A 16928-nucleotide genomic window follows, 5' to 3' on the forward strand; every position below is an offset into this window, starting at 1 on the left:
CTTGCAATTATGCAGCTACCGTTTATCCCTCATACACACAACTAGTATTGAGTTGCATTTCTACTGCCCTTTTCTGTAGCCTCCCACATCGCTTAGTTTTAGGATGGAATCCTATCCCACCTTACTCCTCTTTTCCGTAGCTAGTCTTTCAGACATAGACCTGATGGAGAGGCCAGTGGGTTGTCAGAGGGGGATCCCTCCAGTGTTCTCCTGGATTCGGATCTTTGGGGCAGGTTCACTACAAGCTGCAGGGGTCTATATTCCTGCCATTGGAAGACCTGCCCTCCTTTGATCTTTGACTGATTTTATACTTTATTCTCTATTTTTCAATTTTTGGAGCCAGCGTTTTGCCACATTAGTACTAATCTTCCTTTACCCAGTCTCCTCCCAAGTAAAGACCCTGCATGTAATTACTCTTTCCCCATTGATCTCAGTTTTGCTACATCTGTTCCCAAATTTGGTGTTTCTGAAACTATTTCCTAAGCGGTCTTGTGTAAGGTATTACTAATAACCTAGGTACTGTTGGCCTTGCAAGATTCTTATTATCCAAGAGATCCCTAAAACCTCCCCTTCGGTTGTCCTGTTCATTCCGGTTACCCATTGTTTATCTCACAGGTTGCCTAAGACAAATCCTGTGACTTTAGCCTTTATATCTCTACCTGGTAACAAGTAAATACAAACACTTTCTTGTTCTGTGCGCAGGCAGTCCACATACCAGAACAAGGGTTTTCACATTCTATTTTTGTGCTCACACAATACCTTGCTCTCACTCCACTCAAAAATGTAAAGTCCACCTCCAAGTCTTGTGAGCATAAAAGAAGTGTAAACAAATGAATTTTTCAGCATCTTGTATTTAGTCTCTAGCAGCTGTGTAGTACACTAGAGAAAGAGCAATTTTGGGCATGGTTACCAAAAGCACAGCGCATTTGGAAGCAAGAAGCTGCCAGTCAGAAAGGCATTTTCCTTATACTTGATAGACATCTTTAAGAGGGGGCACAGAGGAAATCACGTTATACTAGGGGAGCTGGCAGGTACTGCAAGAGTTAGGATGTTGGTGAGCAGGACAATAAGTGAGAAAGCTGAAACCTGCTGGTGCCTGTGACCTACAGGATCTCGAGTGCCCAGTGACTGGTGTGATAATCATCGCCACTCAGGAGCAAATATCGCTGGTGTCCTTAGGTGAATCAAGCCAAGAACAGACTCAGGGACAAACCCTGGGACAAGTGACTGCTTTGCAGGGGTGAGCTTGGCCCTCATGGCCTCCATAAGTAGAGGAAAGAAAACTCCTTGTTCAACAGCATGCTTCCAGGTGAGGCATGTTAACTCTAGGGCTAGATGTATGACATAGGGGGAAAGAGGTAAATCGTGCTGTTCTGCCTACAACTAAAGCATTGGGCTTAGGCAGAGTCAGAGGGGAATGGGGGAGTCCGAGGCAAAGTAAGAAATATAGTGAAAAGAAATCTGTAAGAAGGACCTGTGAGGAGAGATGAGGCTTGGCACTGGGAAAAAGCAGTTGGAAGAGGGGAGGAGAGAAGCATCTTAGCCACAGAGAACACAGAGGTCATGTTCCCACCAGAGGACACAGGAGGGAGGACATTAACTCAAATAGCAGCAGAGAAGGATTATGTTCTTTGTGATCGTGATCTACATCACTATCCTGTGAAGCTGGAGAGGACAGGAAGGGGAAAGGTGGCTGTTTCCAGCACTGCACTTCTCCAGTTCCCTGATACCACCACGAGTCTCTGCCAACCACCGCTTTCTGACAGCTGTCTCTGACACTGCTTCACGTTACCGTGCATCACTGACAGTATCCTGTGGAATTAAGTCAGATCCCTACAAGTGTCAATACTACACCGGTGAGAATACCCTCGTCAACGAGTGGGGATGGCTCGTTTCCAGAAAAGGACTCTAGACTCTTCCCACCTGAGATTAGGTGGTTGCACAACGTCAGGCAGTTATAAACCCCAGGAACTTGGGCACTGAAAAAGGAGCAGGCACGCAGGTGCCCGAGCCAGCTCCCGGGCAGACCAGGAGGTCCGAGAGGCAGCGATTGCGAAGACCAGAAGTCTTGACCTCCTACCAGAGAGACCTTTTTCTCTTTGTTTCTGGCCTGAGACAGAGTACAGGGGGAGGTAGGGGTCACTTGTGGACTGACTGAATGACTAAGCTTCACTACTTATATATAAAGTCCATATTGCATATGCGTAAAGAGATTTTTTTTCTGCTAGCAGGCTTCCATCCTGCTAGCAGTCAGAGAGGGGAACAGGATCAGGCTGCTCATGCTGTTTATATGTTTGCATCAGTGCTTTCTGTCTGTGTTGACCTGTCTGGCTGCTTATGTGTATGGATTCTTTTTCTTCTATATGTGTATGTATATGTACATATTGTACACACACGCTCAGTCTCACTACCTGCTGGAGCTGGGGACCTGGAGGGGCAGCAGCCTTGCCTCTGCTGGGCTGTGGGATTGAGCCAAATCTCCTGATCACCTTGTCTCCAGTACAAATTCTCCTCTCTCTTTGGGACCCAGAGAGAGGATTCACTTCCATAGGTGCGACAGTCGCACAGCCAGGAGATGCACACCATTGTTGTGTGGGGAGCTGGCACTCTTTGGTCGAGAAAGCTCAGGCAGATGATGTTTCCTGAGGCAAATAGAAGTGGGGACACACGGGCCAGGAAGTGGGAATGGGTGGAGAAAAGGTGTGATCCACGGAGGCATATGGTCTGCAGCAGGACACGAAGGCAATTCAGCAGGCAATGCACTTCTGGTAGGCACCTCATGTGCAGCAGCAGCCCTACCCCTTCTGCCTCTCTGCTGCATGGTCTGGCCTGGCCTGTCGGCCTCCCAGGAAGGCTGCTACATCAGGTGAGCCTGGGATCAGCCCTCAGGTGGGCAGAGGAGCTCTGCCTCGAGGTGACACTGAAGGCTGCAGTCATTTTGCTGCTGGGGACAGCTCCACGTACTTGGTCAACCATGTGCAGCTCAGACTCCTGGCGCAAGCTCCCGTTACCCTCCCAGGCAAGACTTTCAACCGTGGAAGCAAATGCTCATAATATCCCTAGTGCTGGTTTCCTGCGCCCAGTCCCCTTCAGAGCTTTGGCTGTGTGCAATAGGACTGTGTAGCCACGTTGTCTCTGAGGGGTTTCCTCTCATTAGGTGGATGTGACCTGTCTTGCAGTAGTTGCCTAAGGCTCTATCCTGGTGTAGCAACATCTTCTGATCGTGCTTATACAAACATCTGCAGCTTAGAGGGGGGGAAAGAGAAAGAGAGAAAAAGAGAGAGAGAGAGCACAGAGGCATTTTCATTGGTCTAATATTGTATTTTTTCTTGTACATGAAATCAGTGTTTGTTCAGCAAAACCCGTGCAACTAGAGGACATTCTCTGTGAGCCACAAGAAAAAGCAGACACCTCTGCCTGAGGAGACAAAGGAAATTTCAGCTCTGAACATCTGTCTTCCGTTCCTGTTTCTTCTTTCTGGAGAACTCGACCTCTTTTCGCTTAATGGCTGCTGGACCCACTCAGAGAGAAGAGGGCACAAGAGCCCAGGACCTGCTTTGGTGACCCTGAGTCTTCATGTGTTCCCTGAGCCAATACATGCACTGGGGATGCTGGACACAGGGTAATATCACTTCCACTCACATCATCCCACCCAGCAGAGTGAAAATGCAGGATTCAGGGTCCCCCACCCCTCCCAACCCAGCCCTGAGCTGTTTCCAGCTCACTGCTCGTTTCTCAGTTAAACTCAGGATGAGCGTCGCTCCATCAGAGTTAGTGCTGCAACTTCACAAATTCGATAATGGTTCTCGCACCGGGCATCGTTCCAGTTGTGTATTTCTGAAATTGTATGGATTACAACGCACTTCTCAATATCCACATTACTAGGTTCACCTTTCCGCCAGAACCTGAGACAGAGACAGACATGTTATTCTCCAACGTACCTTGTAGAGCACTGCTGGAACAGACCACAGCAGGATGCTGTGGGGAGGGAAGAGAGAAAAAATCCAGATGCTGGTTCATGGACTAAACCAGTACTCTTCCTCCCCCTCTGCTATCCCACTGGCACCAGTCTTATGCGGAAACCTGCCTTCTTCCTACAGCCAGCACAACAGGGCCCTGCTCAGTCCTAGTCAGGGGAACGGCTCACCACCACTCACCCCATGCACTTCACACCCAGAAGACACACATGTCTGCCTCCAGGGCAAGTTTGTCCCCCCAGAGGAGACACAGCAAGGACAGCCTTGCTGATCTCTCCCCATCTCTCCCACAGTGTCACACCACTGGCCATGCCTGTGCATATACGTGCACGTATACACGGTGGGGGCCATATGGAGGTCAGGCAAGGCTGGTCATCTCTGAAGGGTTCTTCCTGCTGGTGAGAGGCAGCTTCATCAGTGCCTACAGCGCTGATGGCCACATCACAGGTAGTTAATTAACAACCACTAACCAGCGCGGATGGGGCTACGTGAGCCTGCTGTGCATATACAACCCACTCCTGCTCTGCCATTGTCCTCTCACAGGGAGTTGTCTCACCTCTCTCTCATGCACCAATAGACACCCTCACATCTCTCCTACTCTCTTGCACCAAACACTCTCCATCCGGGGATACTCACACTGCCTTCTCATTAAACGGAGTCTGGTCCACCCACTGCCACTGTCCCACCTTCTGTGCATGCAGACCGATGTAGAAATTCACTCTTTTTGGAGCCTGTTGTAGCGCATTAGTAAGGAAAACCTGGAAATCAGGGAGAGTGCAACGTCCATGAGGTGCAGGACCGAGCAGAAGAGGGCGGCAGAAGTCCCTGTGGAGTGGGGCTGGTGGCAGAGGGGAGCAGGTGCTGAAGGGGTGCAGAAAGAACATCCTCCATCCCCTGCAGGAGCAAGGAGGGGACCTGAGTCCCCTTCAGGGCCTGGCATTGTGTCTCTGGCTGCTGTTCCCCTCGCTCAGCCCTGCACCTACCTGCTCTTCTTTGCTGTTGATCACCACCAGGTGGGAGCCCATCCCAGAGCAGTTCTGCACACTCTCAGTCCAGGGCATTTTATCAGCCGACAGATAATAGCAGCTTTTTTGAAAGAGTTTCCAGCCCTTTGGGCAGCACATCCAGCCTCGCTCTGTGTAGGGAGAGACCACAGATGTGAATGCTAATAACAAGAGAGAGTGACTGCAAGAATCCCTGTTCTCAGGGACAATGGTCGTGTTCTCCTTATATCGTTTTTCCTGACAGAAAAGGCTTGAATAAACAAGGTTAGTACAGACATTTCTTCCTGTTGCTTTGGAGTATGACCAGTGAGCTTTGTCTACACAAATCCATGGTAATCCTTGTAACACAATCTCGGGTCTTGGCTTGACAAAGTTATTTTGGTGATCTGGTTTGATTTCTCGTTATATGCTCTCCTTTAGGCCTTTAGCCCTAGAAAACAGGGAATATCGCTTCTTTCCCTGACTAGAGCTGCACTTTTATTATTGCTCCCCTGCTAACCTTTCCTGTGCTGCTGTACACTGTCCCTTTTGTTTTATCAGAGTTCACAGCCCACTCTACCTTCCAGGACACCTTAACATGGCCCTCTCCTCCACCTGAGCTGTTAGCAGGAAATCCTTTCTCTTCGTACCTCTCCCCTTTGGAGTCTGCCTCTCTGGAGTCTGGTCCCACTGCTGCTTGCTGTCAGAGCATACCCCAGCATTCATTGTCCCCATCCCAAAGACCTCCTGCACCCCTGCCAGCACTACTGACCTTTGCCTTGCAGCACCGCCAAGATGCACTGACACTCCGTGAATTTCTGCTGCAGGACTGTGTGCTGGTCACCGCTATGGAAGAAGGGAGCAACTAGAAAGGGAGAGGAAAGGCGGCAGGATTACCCCTTCCTTGCAGCTCCCCACACACCATCTCTGGGCTTCACCCTTGTTTCCCCATTTCCCCACCAAGCACAGTCTCAGCATTGGCTCTCCTTGGGCTGCCTCTTACCATTTCATAAGTGGTAACTGCCATCCTCGCAGCGAAGGGAATGGGCATTTCTGTTCCCAGCATCCTACAACTGCCCACAAGGACTCCTCTGCCCACCAACTGACAAGATCTAGCTAGGACGACCTGGCCACCAAAGTTAGAGAAGCCCTCAATCCACCCAAGGAGTGCCTTGTGACTGTAGCTAGCGTGTGGTTTGTCAGCAGAGCCTCTCCCAGCACTGAGCAGCTGACATCAGGCCCCCTCGGGTGCTGTAGAGCTGAAGGTGTGTGGTTAGTGTATCCCCGGCCCATGACCCTGAGAAAACTAGCCCAAACAAGTGGCATGGCTGCCATCACAGGCAGGAAGAGACAATCTTCCATGCCAGAGAGCAGAAGGACCACTGGGAGGACATCACACTGAGGACATGCCAGAAAGGGTGCTATTGATTCCACCCAACCCCAGGCATTTACCATGTAGATACCTACAGTCAAGCGCCTGTCTAAATCTCTTTACAACCAGTGACTAAAAAGCAGCACTTCAGTGGCATAGTTTATCTCTTCCTAAGCTAGACATCAACAGTAGTCTGGATGAGTAACACATCAGATGGGCCTATTTCATCAACAATAAAGACAGTCTGGGTGAAGGTAATCACACTCAGCTAGAGCTGCTGAAACAAGGGTGGAAGGTAAACTTCTAGGACTTAATAGCCAGTTTACGAGGAATCATATAGAGTTGGTGGCAAATGTCAGCTGGCCATATCCACAACCCGAAGGACTTATCACTAACTCAAACACTCAGGGATATTAACTGGGAGCTGATCAGGCTGTGCTAAGTAATAGAGATGTCTATTTTTATAAGCCATTTCATTTAGAAATATTGTTACTAGTGAGGAGGGTAGAGTAATCATGGTGGTCCCTGTGCCTGATGAGTGAATTCCTATAATGAAAGAAGGCTCAGAGGAGAGGGGCAAGGGTGATGCATGGCTGACCACACCTGTTGCAAAGAAAGGTGACCTCATCTCAACACAAAGGGGACACTTTGTTCTAGTTCAGTTGAATGAGTCAACGAGCTGTATCAGCTGAGTGAATTGATCAGCTGTGTAACTCTTCATCCCTCTAAAAAATCAAAAATGGCAACGTCTTCCTAAGTTAGGCAGACCAGCATGGGGTGAGTTAATATGTGGCTCAGCCCAAAATAGTGTGAAAAACCCGAATGACTAACAAAAATATCTCCGAAGAAAGCAATGGGCCCGAGCTGGCTTTAACCCACATATTCTTCCTGGGTCACTGGGGACAGCCAGTGTCTTGATGTTGAGCACATTGCAGAGACTAGTAGTGAGAATCACATTTGTACTGTGATTTGTACCTGTGCATTGCAATCCCTACCCTCTGCTAAGTGCAATTGGTCCTTGTCTTTTTACTTAAATACATTGTTGTATCACTCAGGCCAAATTGGCCTACAATGGCGACAGATGCTCTCCCCCCACTTCTCGCTCCCAGAAGAAAAGGAGGAGAGAGAAAGAGATTCATGAGTTGAGAAGGAACTAAACTACTTTAATGAAATATTAATAATAAAATAAAAAAGAAATAACGAAATAGATGCAATATATACAAAACCATATCAAGTTCTCAGGAACATCACCGGCAGGCACTGGGGAAGTCCCAGGCTGGACTCAGTGACGGATGGGAACTGTGCTCCAGCTCTGGAGTCAGGAACACACGGATGGGGATCAAAGGCAGATGAACTGACAGGGTCCTCTTTGGACATTGGCCATTGAAGAAAGAGAGCTGACCCTTTGACCCTCAGCTTTTATACCGAGCATGATGCAGATGGGATGAAATACCCTGTTGGTTAGTTTTGGGTCACCTCTCCTGTCCGCTCCTCCCTGCAGGTTGGACCCCTCTGCGCTTTTCCATTTCTGACCTTCCAACAGAACAAATAACGAAATTAGCTGACCTTGGTTGTTATAGCAATATGTATAAGCAAGAGCCTCTCTGCCTACCATTCCTTGGCATGGAGCACAAACATTGGTCTTATCACTCTAAAAGCAAACAGTTTTCTCCACAGGATGCTGTTAATTTCAGAGTGTTAGAAGAGGCCTAGCTAAGATGTAAAATTACTGAACAGAAAGTTGGTTCTGTCTTACCTCAAACCAGGACACCTATGTAACAACAATTAACTTGGATAAGTAAATTTCCCATTAAAGATTAAACTTTCCATGTGTTGAATAGCTAAAAGAACAGCTATTCAAGCTGTTGAAAGACAGTATTAGACTCTAACAGCCTACCCTAAACCTCCCCAACCATTTAACTGAGTACTGTGAAAAGTTATACGTTTGAGAACAAAGCAGTACAAACATCTAGGACTTGGGAACTAATGACAGCAAAAAGAAGGGCAACAACTTAGCCTGACAACATGCCTTCTTCCAGAATCCATCATCTTTAGTGACAATTTGTGCAAACGTGCCATGAATGATCCTTAGCAGAAAACGAGAATGAAACAGTGATCGCAATCTCCACAAACTTTGTGTGCAAGAGTCACTTTTCATGAATTATTCTAGTAGAATGCAGTTAACACTAAAAATATGTGAGAGCTTCCACTGTGCAGTTAATCCTGAAGATGCCAGGACTAATTGTAAGAAACTGTTTGCTCCTTTAGGACATGGAGTGTGTCAAAGCACCTTAGAGAGCTCAAGTGCAGGTCCAGCTGCCTGTATAGACACTTGTGCTGCCATCTCTAGGCTTTTTCCCCTCTGCTGAATGTAAGTTCTTTTTGTGTGGTATGCAGGTAGAGAATTGTTCCACAGTTCCAAAAAGGCCATGCAAGATGGGGATTTGCAACCTGGGAACACTGAAAAGGCCTCAGAGTAAACAGTGAAAGATTTTGGGGGATGTATGCAGACATATACAAAGTCAGGACAGAAAAGCCTGAGACCTTACAGAAAGTCCAAACAACCCTGAAACTCTGAAGATGGCCATGCTTCAAGTAGGGCATTAGACTAGAGACCTCCAGAAGTCACTACCCACCTAAACTCTTTCCATCATTCTAAGAAAGAGGGTGTGCACAACAGAACCATCTGGCATAATGCTGTGGTAGTCCTAGCTCCTGCATACCAGTTGGACAAAATATCTGGTTTGGCTGGCCTGCAAGAGAGAAGTTTGTGTCATGTTGCAACTGTACCCCTAAATCCCCAACATTTAAGTAGTCAGGGAAGATTTTTCTCCTAAACATACTATTCAAATATTCAACACTTGGGTTTTTTGAGCCCAAATGTTGGCACTTGCCAACATCTCTCTTCAGCATTGCCTTTCTCACAACAAAACAGTTTCTGAGTAAAAGCTCCCTTTTGTTTGCAATATGTTCTCTGCTAGGCTCTGATTTCTCTGCTTTCCTCCCAGCACTTCTCCTAGACCTCCCTCCTGTAACCAGCCTCCATATACTCACCAAGGAGAACAACAAGGGCAATGCACACCAAGAGGAGCAGCAGTGAGATCAGCCATGGGAGCCAAGGGGGGTATTTCTGGGAATGGTGCTCACGTTTCTTCGTCTCAGGAGGAACTAAAAGTGAAGGAACACATCAAACACAACAGCAGAGTCAACTATGCTTCAGTCAGCCCACACACCAAGGATGTACAACTCAAAGGAAAGCTGCTCAAAAAAAAAAAAAAAACAATTTCAGTTCCAATGTGGAAGTTACATGGTTTGGGAGAGAGCAAGGGATCTCTGTGGTCTCTGGAGAAAGTCAGGTTCAGTGACACTGTTCACAGCCCCAGCCCTGTTGGTGAGCTAGGAATGCTAATTGCTGGTGTTTGAGGGTGATGCCTTCACATGGCCTCCAATCTGGAGTGAAACCATGTCTTTCTAGATTGAGCCCAGAGCTGCCAAATTAAACTTTTTTCTATCCATGATACTTGAGACATTCACATGAAGATTTCATGTTGCCTTCTCCCCAGAAAACTTTTATGCCTGCTTCAGTCCCTTCTTAGCTTTTTGGACTTTCTGTGTAGAAGGTTGCTGTAAGCTGAATGAGGGCAGGAGACCAAAAATGTGCAAAACTGATGGTGCCACAGAATCACTGGAAGAGAAATTTTTTTTTTTTCCCTTCCATTCTGCTTTCCAAGCCAGGGTTCAGAGATTTGATGTAGTAAAATTAGTCTGTACCAGGCTGAATGCCTGGGGCTGTGTCCAGAAGTCTGAGTATGCCACTCAGATTCAGCCTTGTCAAGGGCCTGACTTTTTGACTAGAAGGACACTGCCAGTACTGAGAAGGTTTGGGAGCAGGCTGGAAAATGGGTCACTGGGAAGGAGAAGTAAACACTTGTTATGAGACTGTTCTAGGTTGTGACAGGTACACAAGCCAGGGCAAACAGGAGGGTAAAGAGACAGCACTGCTCACTGCATGACACGGAATCATGGAATTGTCAGAGTTGGAAGGGACCTCTAGAGATCATCTAGTCCAACTCCCCTGCCAAAGCAGGGTTGCCCAGAGCACATCACTCAGGACTGCATCCAGGCGGGTCTTGAAAATCTCCAGAGAAGGGGACTCCACACCCTCCCTGGGCAGCCTGTTCCAGGGCTCTGCCACCCTCACCGGAAAGAAGTACTTCCTCATATTTAAATGGGACTTCCTATGTTCCAGCTTTTGCCCGTTGCCCCTCGTCCTGTCACTGGCAACCACTGAAAAGAGTCCGGCTCCATCCTCCCTCAACCCACCCTTTAGGTACTTGTAAACATAGATAAGGTCTCCCCTCAGCCTTCTCTTCTCCAGGCTAAAGAGTCCCAGCTCTCTCAGCCTTTCCTCATAAGGGAGATGCTCCAATCCCTCAATCATCTTTGTTGCCCTAAGTTGGACTCTTTCCAGTAGTTCCCTGTCTCTCTTGAACTGGGGAGCCCAGAACTGGACGCAGTATTCCAGTTGTGGCCTCACCAGTACAGAGCAGAGGGGAAGAATGACCTCCCTCGACCTACTGGCCACACTCTTCCCTATGCAGCCCATTGGCCCTCTTGGCGACAAGGGCACATTGCTGGCTCATGGATAGTTCACTATCCACCAGGACACCCAGAGCCTTCTCCTCAGAAGTGCTTTCCAGAAGATCCACCCCTAACCTATGTTGATGCCTGGCGTTCTTCCTCCCCAGGTGCAGGACCCTACATTTGCCCTTGTGGAACCTCATTATGTTCTCCCCTGCCCAGCTCTCCAGCCTGTCCAGGTCACGCTGGATGGCAGCACAGCCCTCTGGAGTGTCAGCCAGTCCTCCCAGTTTGGTATCATCAGCGAACTTGCTGAGGCTATGCTCTGTCCCCTCGTCCAGGTCATTGATGAATATGTTGAACAAAACTGGACCAAGTATTGACCCCCGGGGGACACCGCTGGTTACAGGCCTCCAACTCGACCCTGCTCCATTAATTACAACTCTCTGAGTTCTGTCACATAACCAGCTCTTAATCCACCCCACTGCCCCCTCATCTAGCCCACACTTCCTCAGTTTCCTAATGAGGATGTTATGGGAGACAGTGTCAAAAGCCTTGCTGAAGTCAAGGTAGATGACATCTGCTGCTCTTCCCTCATCCAGGCATCCAGTTATAACATCATAGAAGTCTATCAGATTGGTGAAGCACGATTTACCCTTGGTAAATCCGTGCTGACCACTTCCAATAACTTCCTGTTCTTCAATGTGTTTGGAGATGACTTCCAGAACGAATCACTCCATTACCTTCCCAGGGACAGAGGTGAGACTGGCCTGTAGTTTCCCAGGTCCTCCTTCTTGCCCTTTTTGAAGACTGGTGTGATATTTGCCTTCCTCCAGTCCTCAGGCACTCCACCTGTTCTCCAAGACCTCTCAAAAACGATGGAGAGTGGCTCAGCAATAACATCTGCCAGTTCTCTCAGCACTCGTGGGTGCATCCCATCAGGGCCCATGGACTTACGTATGTCTAGTTTGGCCAAGTGGTCTCTAACCCAGTCCTCCCCAAGAGAGGGAAAGTCTTCCTCTCCCCAGACCTTCCCCCTTGTCTCCAGGGTCTGGGATTCACGAGGGGCAGCTTTGGCAGTGAAGACCGAAGCAAAGAAGGCATTCAGCAACTCTGCCTTCTCTGTGTCTTCCACCACCAAGGCACCCATCTCATTCTTTAGTGGACCGACATTTTCCCTAGCCTTCCTTTTTTATTGATATACTGAAAAAAACTCTTCTTGTTATCTTTAACTGTGGTAGCCAAGTTCTGCTTGGGCTTTTGCCCTTCTAATTTTTCCCCTGCATATCTTCACTACACCTTGATATTGCTTATAAGTAACAAACCTCCTTTTCCAGAGCAAAGAAGTTTTAAGGGAGACAGATATTAATGATAAGTTTTAGAGAGACCTTATTCATTGTCAGCATGAAACTTCAAAGCCTGCCAACAGCCACATGTGCCTGCCAGCCATGCCTAGTGAGCAAGACTTGCAGAAACCTAGGGAAGCTCTCTGAGTACTTACCAAAAGCTTGGGGGGAGCTGTTACAGCAAGGCAAAAATCATCATCTTTCATTATCAGAAGAGAAAATGTTCATAGACAGACAAGATCGGATTTCCCTATCTAAATCATGTTTTTCTAGTCAGAGTTTTTGTCTGTAGTGAAAACAAGGACACGGATCATGATCTGGAGTCCAGTCGTTAATTTTAGACAGTAGATCTGAACAGTCCAAATGATTTTTTGATGTGCTGCATGTCCACAGATTGACTGTTCAACCTGTGCCCAGCCAGATCTGTGCATCCTACACTGACACCCAGGTGGCGCAGAGAGCACTGCCAGCATGCATGCACCTCACCAGTATAACTGAAGTGCAGTAGATTTTGTGCCTACTCAGTGGGTTAATCTCCCTGCAAAATGTTTCCTACAGTTGGTCTGCATGCTTGCAATGTGTCCAGCATGATCATAACACAACAGACCTGATCAGCATATGTTGGTTCTTCAGCACATAATCCAACATCTCCTAGGCACATGCAACAAGTGCTGTGCCGCACAGATGCCTATGTTTCTACCTTGGAAATCCTGGTTGGAAATGCAGGAACTCTAACTGCACTGTGGTGTGAAACCCATCCTGGTAGTACCTGCCACCTCCTGACACAGATTATACATTGTTTGATTAACTGCTGACTTCTCCTCTCTATCATTCAATGACTGTCAATTTTGTTATCTCTAGAGCCCAACTAGAAGAGGCTATAGAATAGGAAAATCCAGGTGAGCTTGACCATTACCAACACAGAGTCTGCATGGCCCGAGTAACCACTCAGAAGGATGACAGAGAAGCAAGAGTACCTCAAGCACACACCCAAACCTATAGCAAGAGTCTGCCACCAGCAGCTCAAGCAAACATGGCTGGATTAGGTGTCTTTGGAATAGGTCACTGGGAACATAATAGGGAACTTCCATCACCCCCACCTTACCATGATGGAAATGCTAGCTGTAACCAGAGCCAGCTAATCTTGATGCGTCAAAAACCAGTGAGCTTTCAAGTTAGTCAGGAGTATGTATATTGTTTATTTCCATGACTCATGTCGCAGAGCAGGCAAGGAATAACCTGGAGCTGATACCTGCTCTGTTTGAGATTGCCTATCTACCACTTTACCTCAGTTTTACAATGCAATATCCTTAGCGGCAATAGTAATTATTTATTTATTCATTCATTCATTTACACACACATACTTTCACCCCTCTGGAACTTGCTGTTGTGTACGGTCCTGTATTTAAGGGTGGAAGCAATGAGCCATACATGGAACATCTCTATGTGTTTCTACTTGTGGCATAATGACTACAGAATACATACTGATCAGAACAGGTCTTAAATTTGCACAAAGCCCAGTAAAGGCACCATTTTACAACCATGATTTTTGATAGCAATAAAAATTTATTTGTTTGGTGTGTTAATTATTTTTTCAGGGGTGATAGACATCAATCACAGAATTGGATTGTAGATAAATATTCCTCTGTGTACTTTAGGGTGTTTCGTTTAAGCCCATTATTCCTTTTAACTTTTGGGTCTCTCTTCTCCAAAGACCATTTCTCAATCAACCAAGGACAACGGGACTATAAGCTTCTGCAGCCAGTGCCACCTCTCATGAAGATACAGAGGGCAACTGACTGCTCTACTTTAAGGAGGCATGTTGGTTCTCTACTCCTGCTTTCTCCGTAAGCGGGAATCTGTAGCCTCACTCTCTCAGAGGCAAGAGCAGTAGCAGCCAGGGCTTGGGCTTGTTTGTAGCTATTTGCTGCCCTGCGAGCCCCTCCACCTTTGTGACAGACCAGATTGTTTGTAATAAACCATAATATCTATTGTTGGTACTCAATATTTGTCAAAAAATTACTCCCATCCAAGAGTAGATAACACACAGAGAGGCAACTACTGCCTGCATTGTACCAGGGCTAAGCAACTATCCTGGACCCTTTACCATTCGCCGCTGTTGGTGTTGAAACCAGGGGACTAAGGGAGCCCAAATATGTTCCTTACTGAATGTTCACTTGAAACCTGTTTGTGCTCCCAATAGTCATCTTTTTCACACTGCAACTCCAACCACTTAATGATTCCCACCTCTCCTCTTGCAGACATTCCTTCACCCTCTTACTTCAAACCTCCTCCAGTCTCCTGCTCCTGTAGTCATAGACAACTCCTTTTTTTCACCAATTTGTCAAGAACAGACAGGAACTAGAGTCATGTCAGAAAAGTCTCCATGCCCTGTTCTTCAGCACCCCCCCCAGTCCCATTCCCCTGAATAAACCACCCATTGCTTACCTTCAGCCACTGCAGCTGGTGGTGCATTCCTGAACTTCACCTCAGCATACGTGATTTCTGATGCCATTCAATCACAGTGTGATCACTGATCCCTGTCCTCAGTTTTGCCTTTGTAAAAGGTGGGCCTTTTTGGTCCCTGCTTCAGGAGGGAGACACAAATAAGTTACTGATCCTTTCCCACCTGCTCATTCACCTTCTGTCAAATTAGGCTGTGCTGAACACTGGAAGCGCTGGCAATAACCTGAGAATTCCTGGGAGCTCAGAAATCTCTGAACAGATCTTCAGCTTCTTAGCCCAGGAAATCAACCCCGGCACTATGGAAACTTCTGAGAGAGAAAAGAAAAAAAGAGAACCCAACAACTGAAAAGGAAGTTGCACTCCTTTCCCCATATCAGGGGAAAAAAAATTAAAACAAACTGATAGGTTTCCTCTTAAGATCCCTTGTTTATTCCTTTTTTCATCCTTTTTTTTTTAACTCTCTCTCCTTCCCTTACTTTCATGCCTTTCTTTGTTAGTAATTCTGCCATTGCCCTTAGGTTTAAAGCTATCATAGGTCTTAGCCCAGTTTAACCTGCAGCACAGCCCAATACAAAATACATTCTGCCTTCACTTGTCTCCTGAGGTTAAGCTGCATTTGCTACATCCAACATTGCATGCTATGTCTCATGCTGGGAAGTCAGCCCCAGCTGGCAGCTGGCACAAGAACAAATCTCAAACAAGAAACTGTTCCTGTAGAAGTGAGACTGGGGAAATGCAGCCTTACGCAAAGGAAAAGAAATAATCAGAAGTTTGATATATCTAGGGACAAACAGAGAAGGATGAGGCCAGGGTCAGGAAGAAGAACAAGCGAAGTGGAATTAAAAAAAAAAAAAAATGTTGATGATTTGAGAGGTTATTGTGAAGAACACACACAAAGACATCTCTATCACAACCTGATTTACAGCCTGTAGAAGTTCAGAGGAATGCTTGCTTCAGGGAGTCAGGGTCCATTTCTGAGGATGAAAAGACTTGGTTTTTATTTTTTGCCCCAACACTGTCATTTATTCCCCTTTTCTGCTTTTTGGTAAAGGCCTCTGATATTACCTTGGGTAAAATGTCAGACTACTGTTTGGTCTGATTTCAAGCTGGGGCAGATGTTGAAAGGAGATAATTCAGCTGCTGGAAATGGCTGCTGAGGTACATGCTGAATCAGAAAGACTTCTGAGAAGAAATGCCAATGGGATACCCTGGAGAAAAAGGGTGAGAAGGGTTCAGTCAGCAGATAGGACTCAGGAATCATAGAATGGTTTGTGTTGGAAGGGACCTTCTTCTAGTCCAGCCCCCCTGCCATCCGCAGGGACATCTTTCACTAGACCAGGTTGCTCAAAACCCCATCCAATATGGTCTTGAACACTTCCAGGGACGGGACATCCACAACTTCTCTGGGCAACCTGTTCCAGTGACTCACCACCCTCACTATAAAGAATTTATTCCTTGTATCTAATCTAGATGCAGCTTCTTTCAGTTTAGAACCTTTGCCCGTTGTCCTGTGCTGGTAAAAAGTCTCTATCCTTCTTTCTTATAAGCCCCCTCTAAGCATTGAAAAGCCACAATAAGGTCTCCAAAACAACCAGAAGGAAGAAGGATGCAGCTTTGCTTGGTTAGCTTGGCTAGGTGGTATCTTCTCAAGGCAGACCAGAATCAGATGCTAGCAGGACACATCCAGGGAGCTAGCATGGAGGGTACACAGGGCCTCCGTGAGTTGGAGGTGAGATAGAACACTGCAAGGAAGAACACACAGCGGAGGAAAACAATGTGGCAAGGTGGGGATGTGGCAGACATCTGAACACAGATTATGAAGAACTGTCCCTAAACAGAATGGGGCATATGTAGCTGGATTTCTTTACCAAGGAGCCTCATGTCTCACATGCATTGGAACCCAGTTATGCCCTCAAATTTCATACTGAGATTTCGGTCAGAGTAATCCTCTGCATGCTCCCCCCTGCCCCTGGCCAAGCAAGCCACAACAGACTCACAGTCTCATGGGGAAGAGGCTTACTTCCTGGTAGAGTTTCAAACTTTCCACTGTGAAGAAACAGGAAATACAATCAGCAGAGAAGAAAGTCACAGTGTAGCTTCATGAATTTTTTGCTATTGAAACACATCTCGAAACATACCTGAGGCATTTCAAGTGCAAATTCCCGATCTGGCTGCTGATTTTATTAGAATACACTAGATTGTG

At 46.9% G+C, this 16928-nt stretch overlaps 1 protein-coding gene across 1 annotated transcript; it reads right to left on the bottom strand.

The window, feature by feature from the left end:
• Window positions 1-3227: 3227 nt before the first annotated feature.
• LOC141467030 (C-type lectin domain family 4 member A-like) lies at window positions 3228-14774 on the bottom strand. Its single transcript, XM_074151362.1, is given in 8 exon segments — window positions 3228-3245; window positions 3726-3767; window positions 3770-3905; window positions 4614-4735; window positions 4961-5112; window positions 5733-5825; window positions 9387-9500; window positions 14708-14774. Coding segments are annotated over 8 exon segments (744 nt in total).
• Between the last annotated feature and the right edge of the window lie 2154 nt (window positions 14775-16928).

This window comes from Numenius arquata, chromosome 1 (assembly GCF_964106895.1).
Source record: "Numenius arquata chromosome 1, bNumArq3.hap1.1, whole genome shotgun sequence".
Classification (NCBI taxonomy): Eukaryota; Metazoa; Chordata; class Aves; order Charadriiformes; family Scolopacidae; genus Numenius; species Numenius arquata.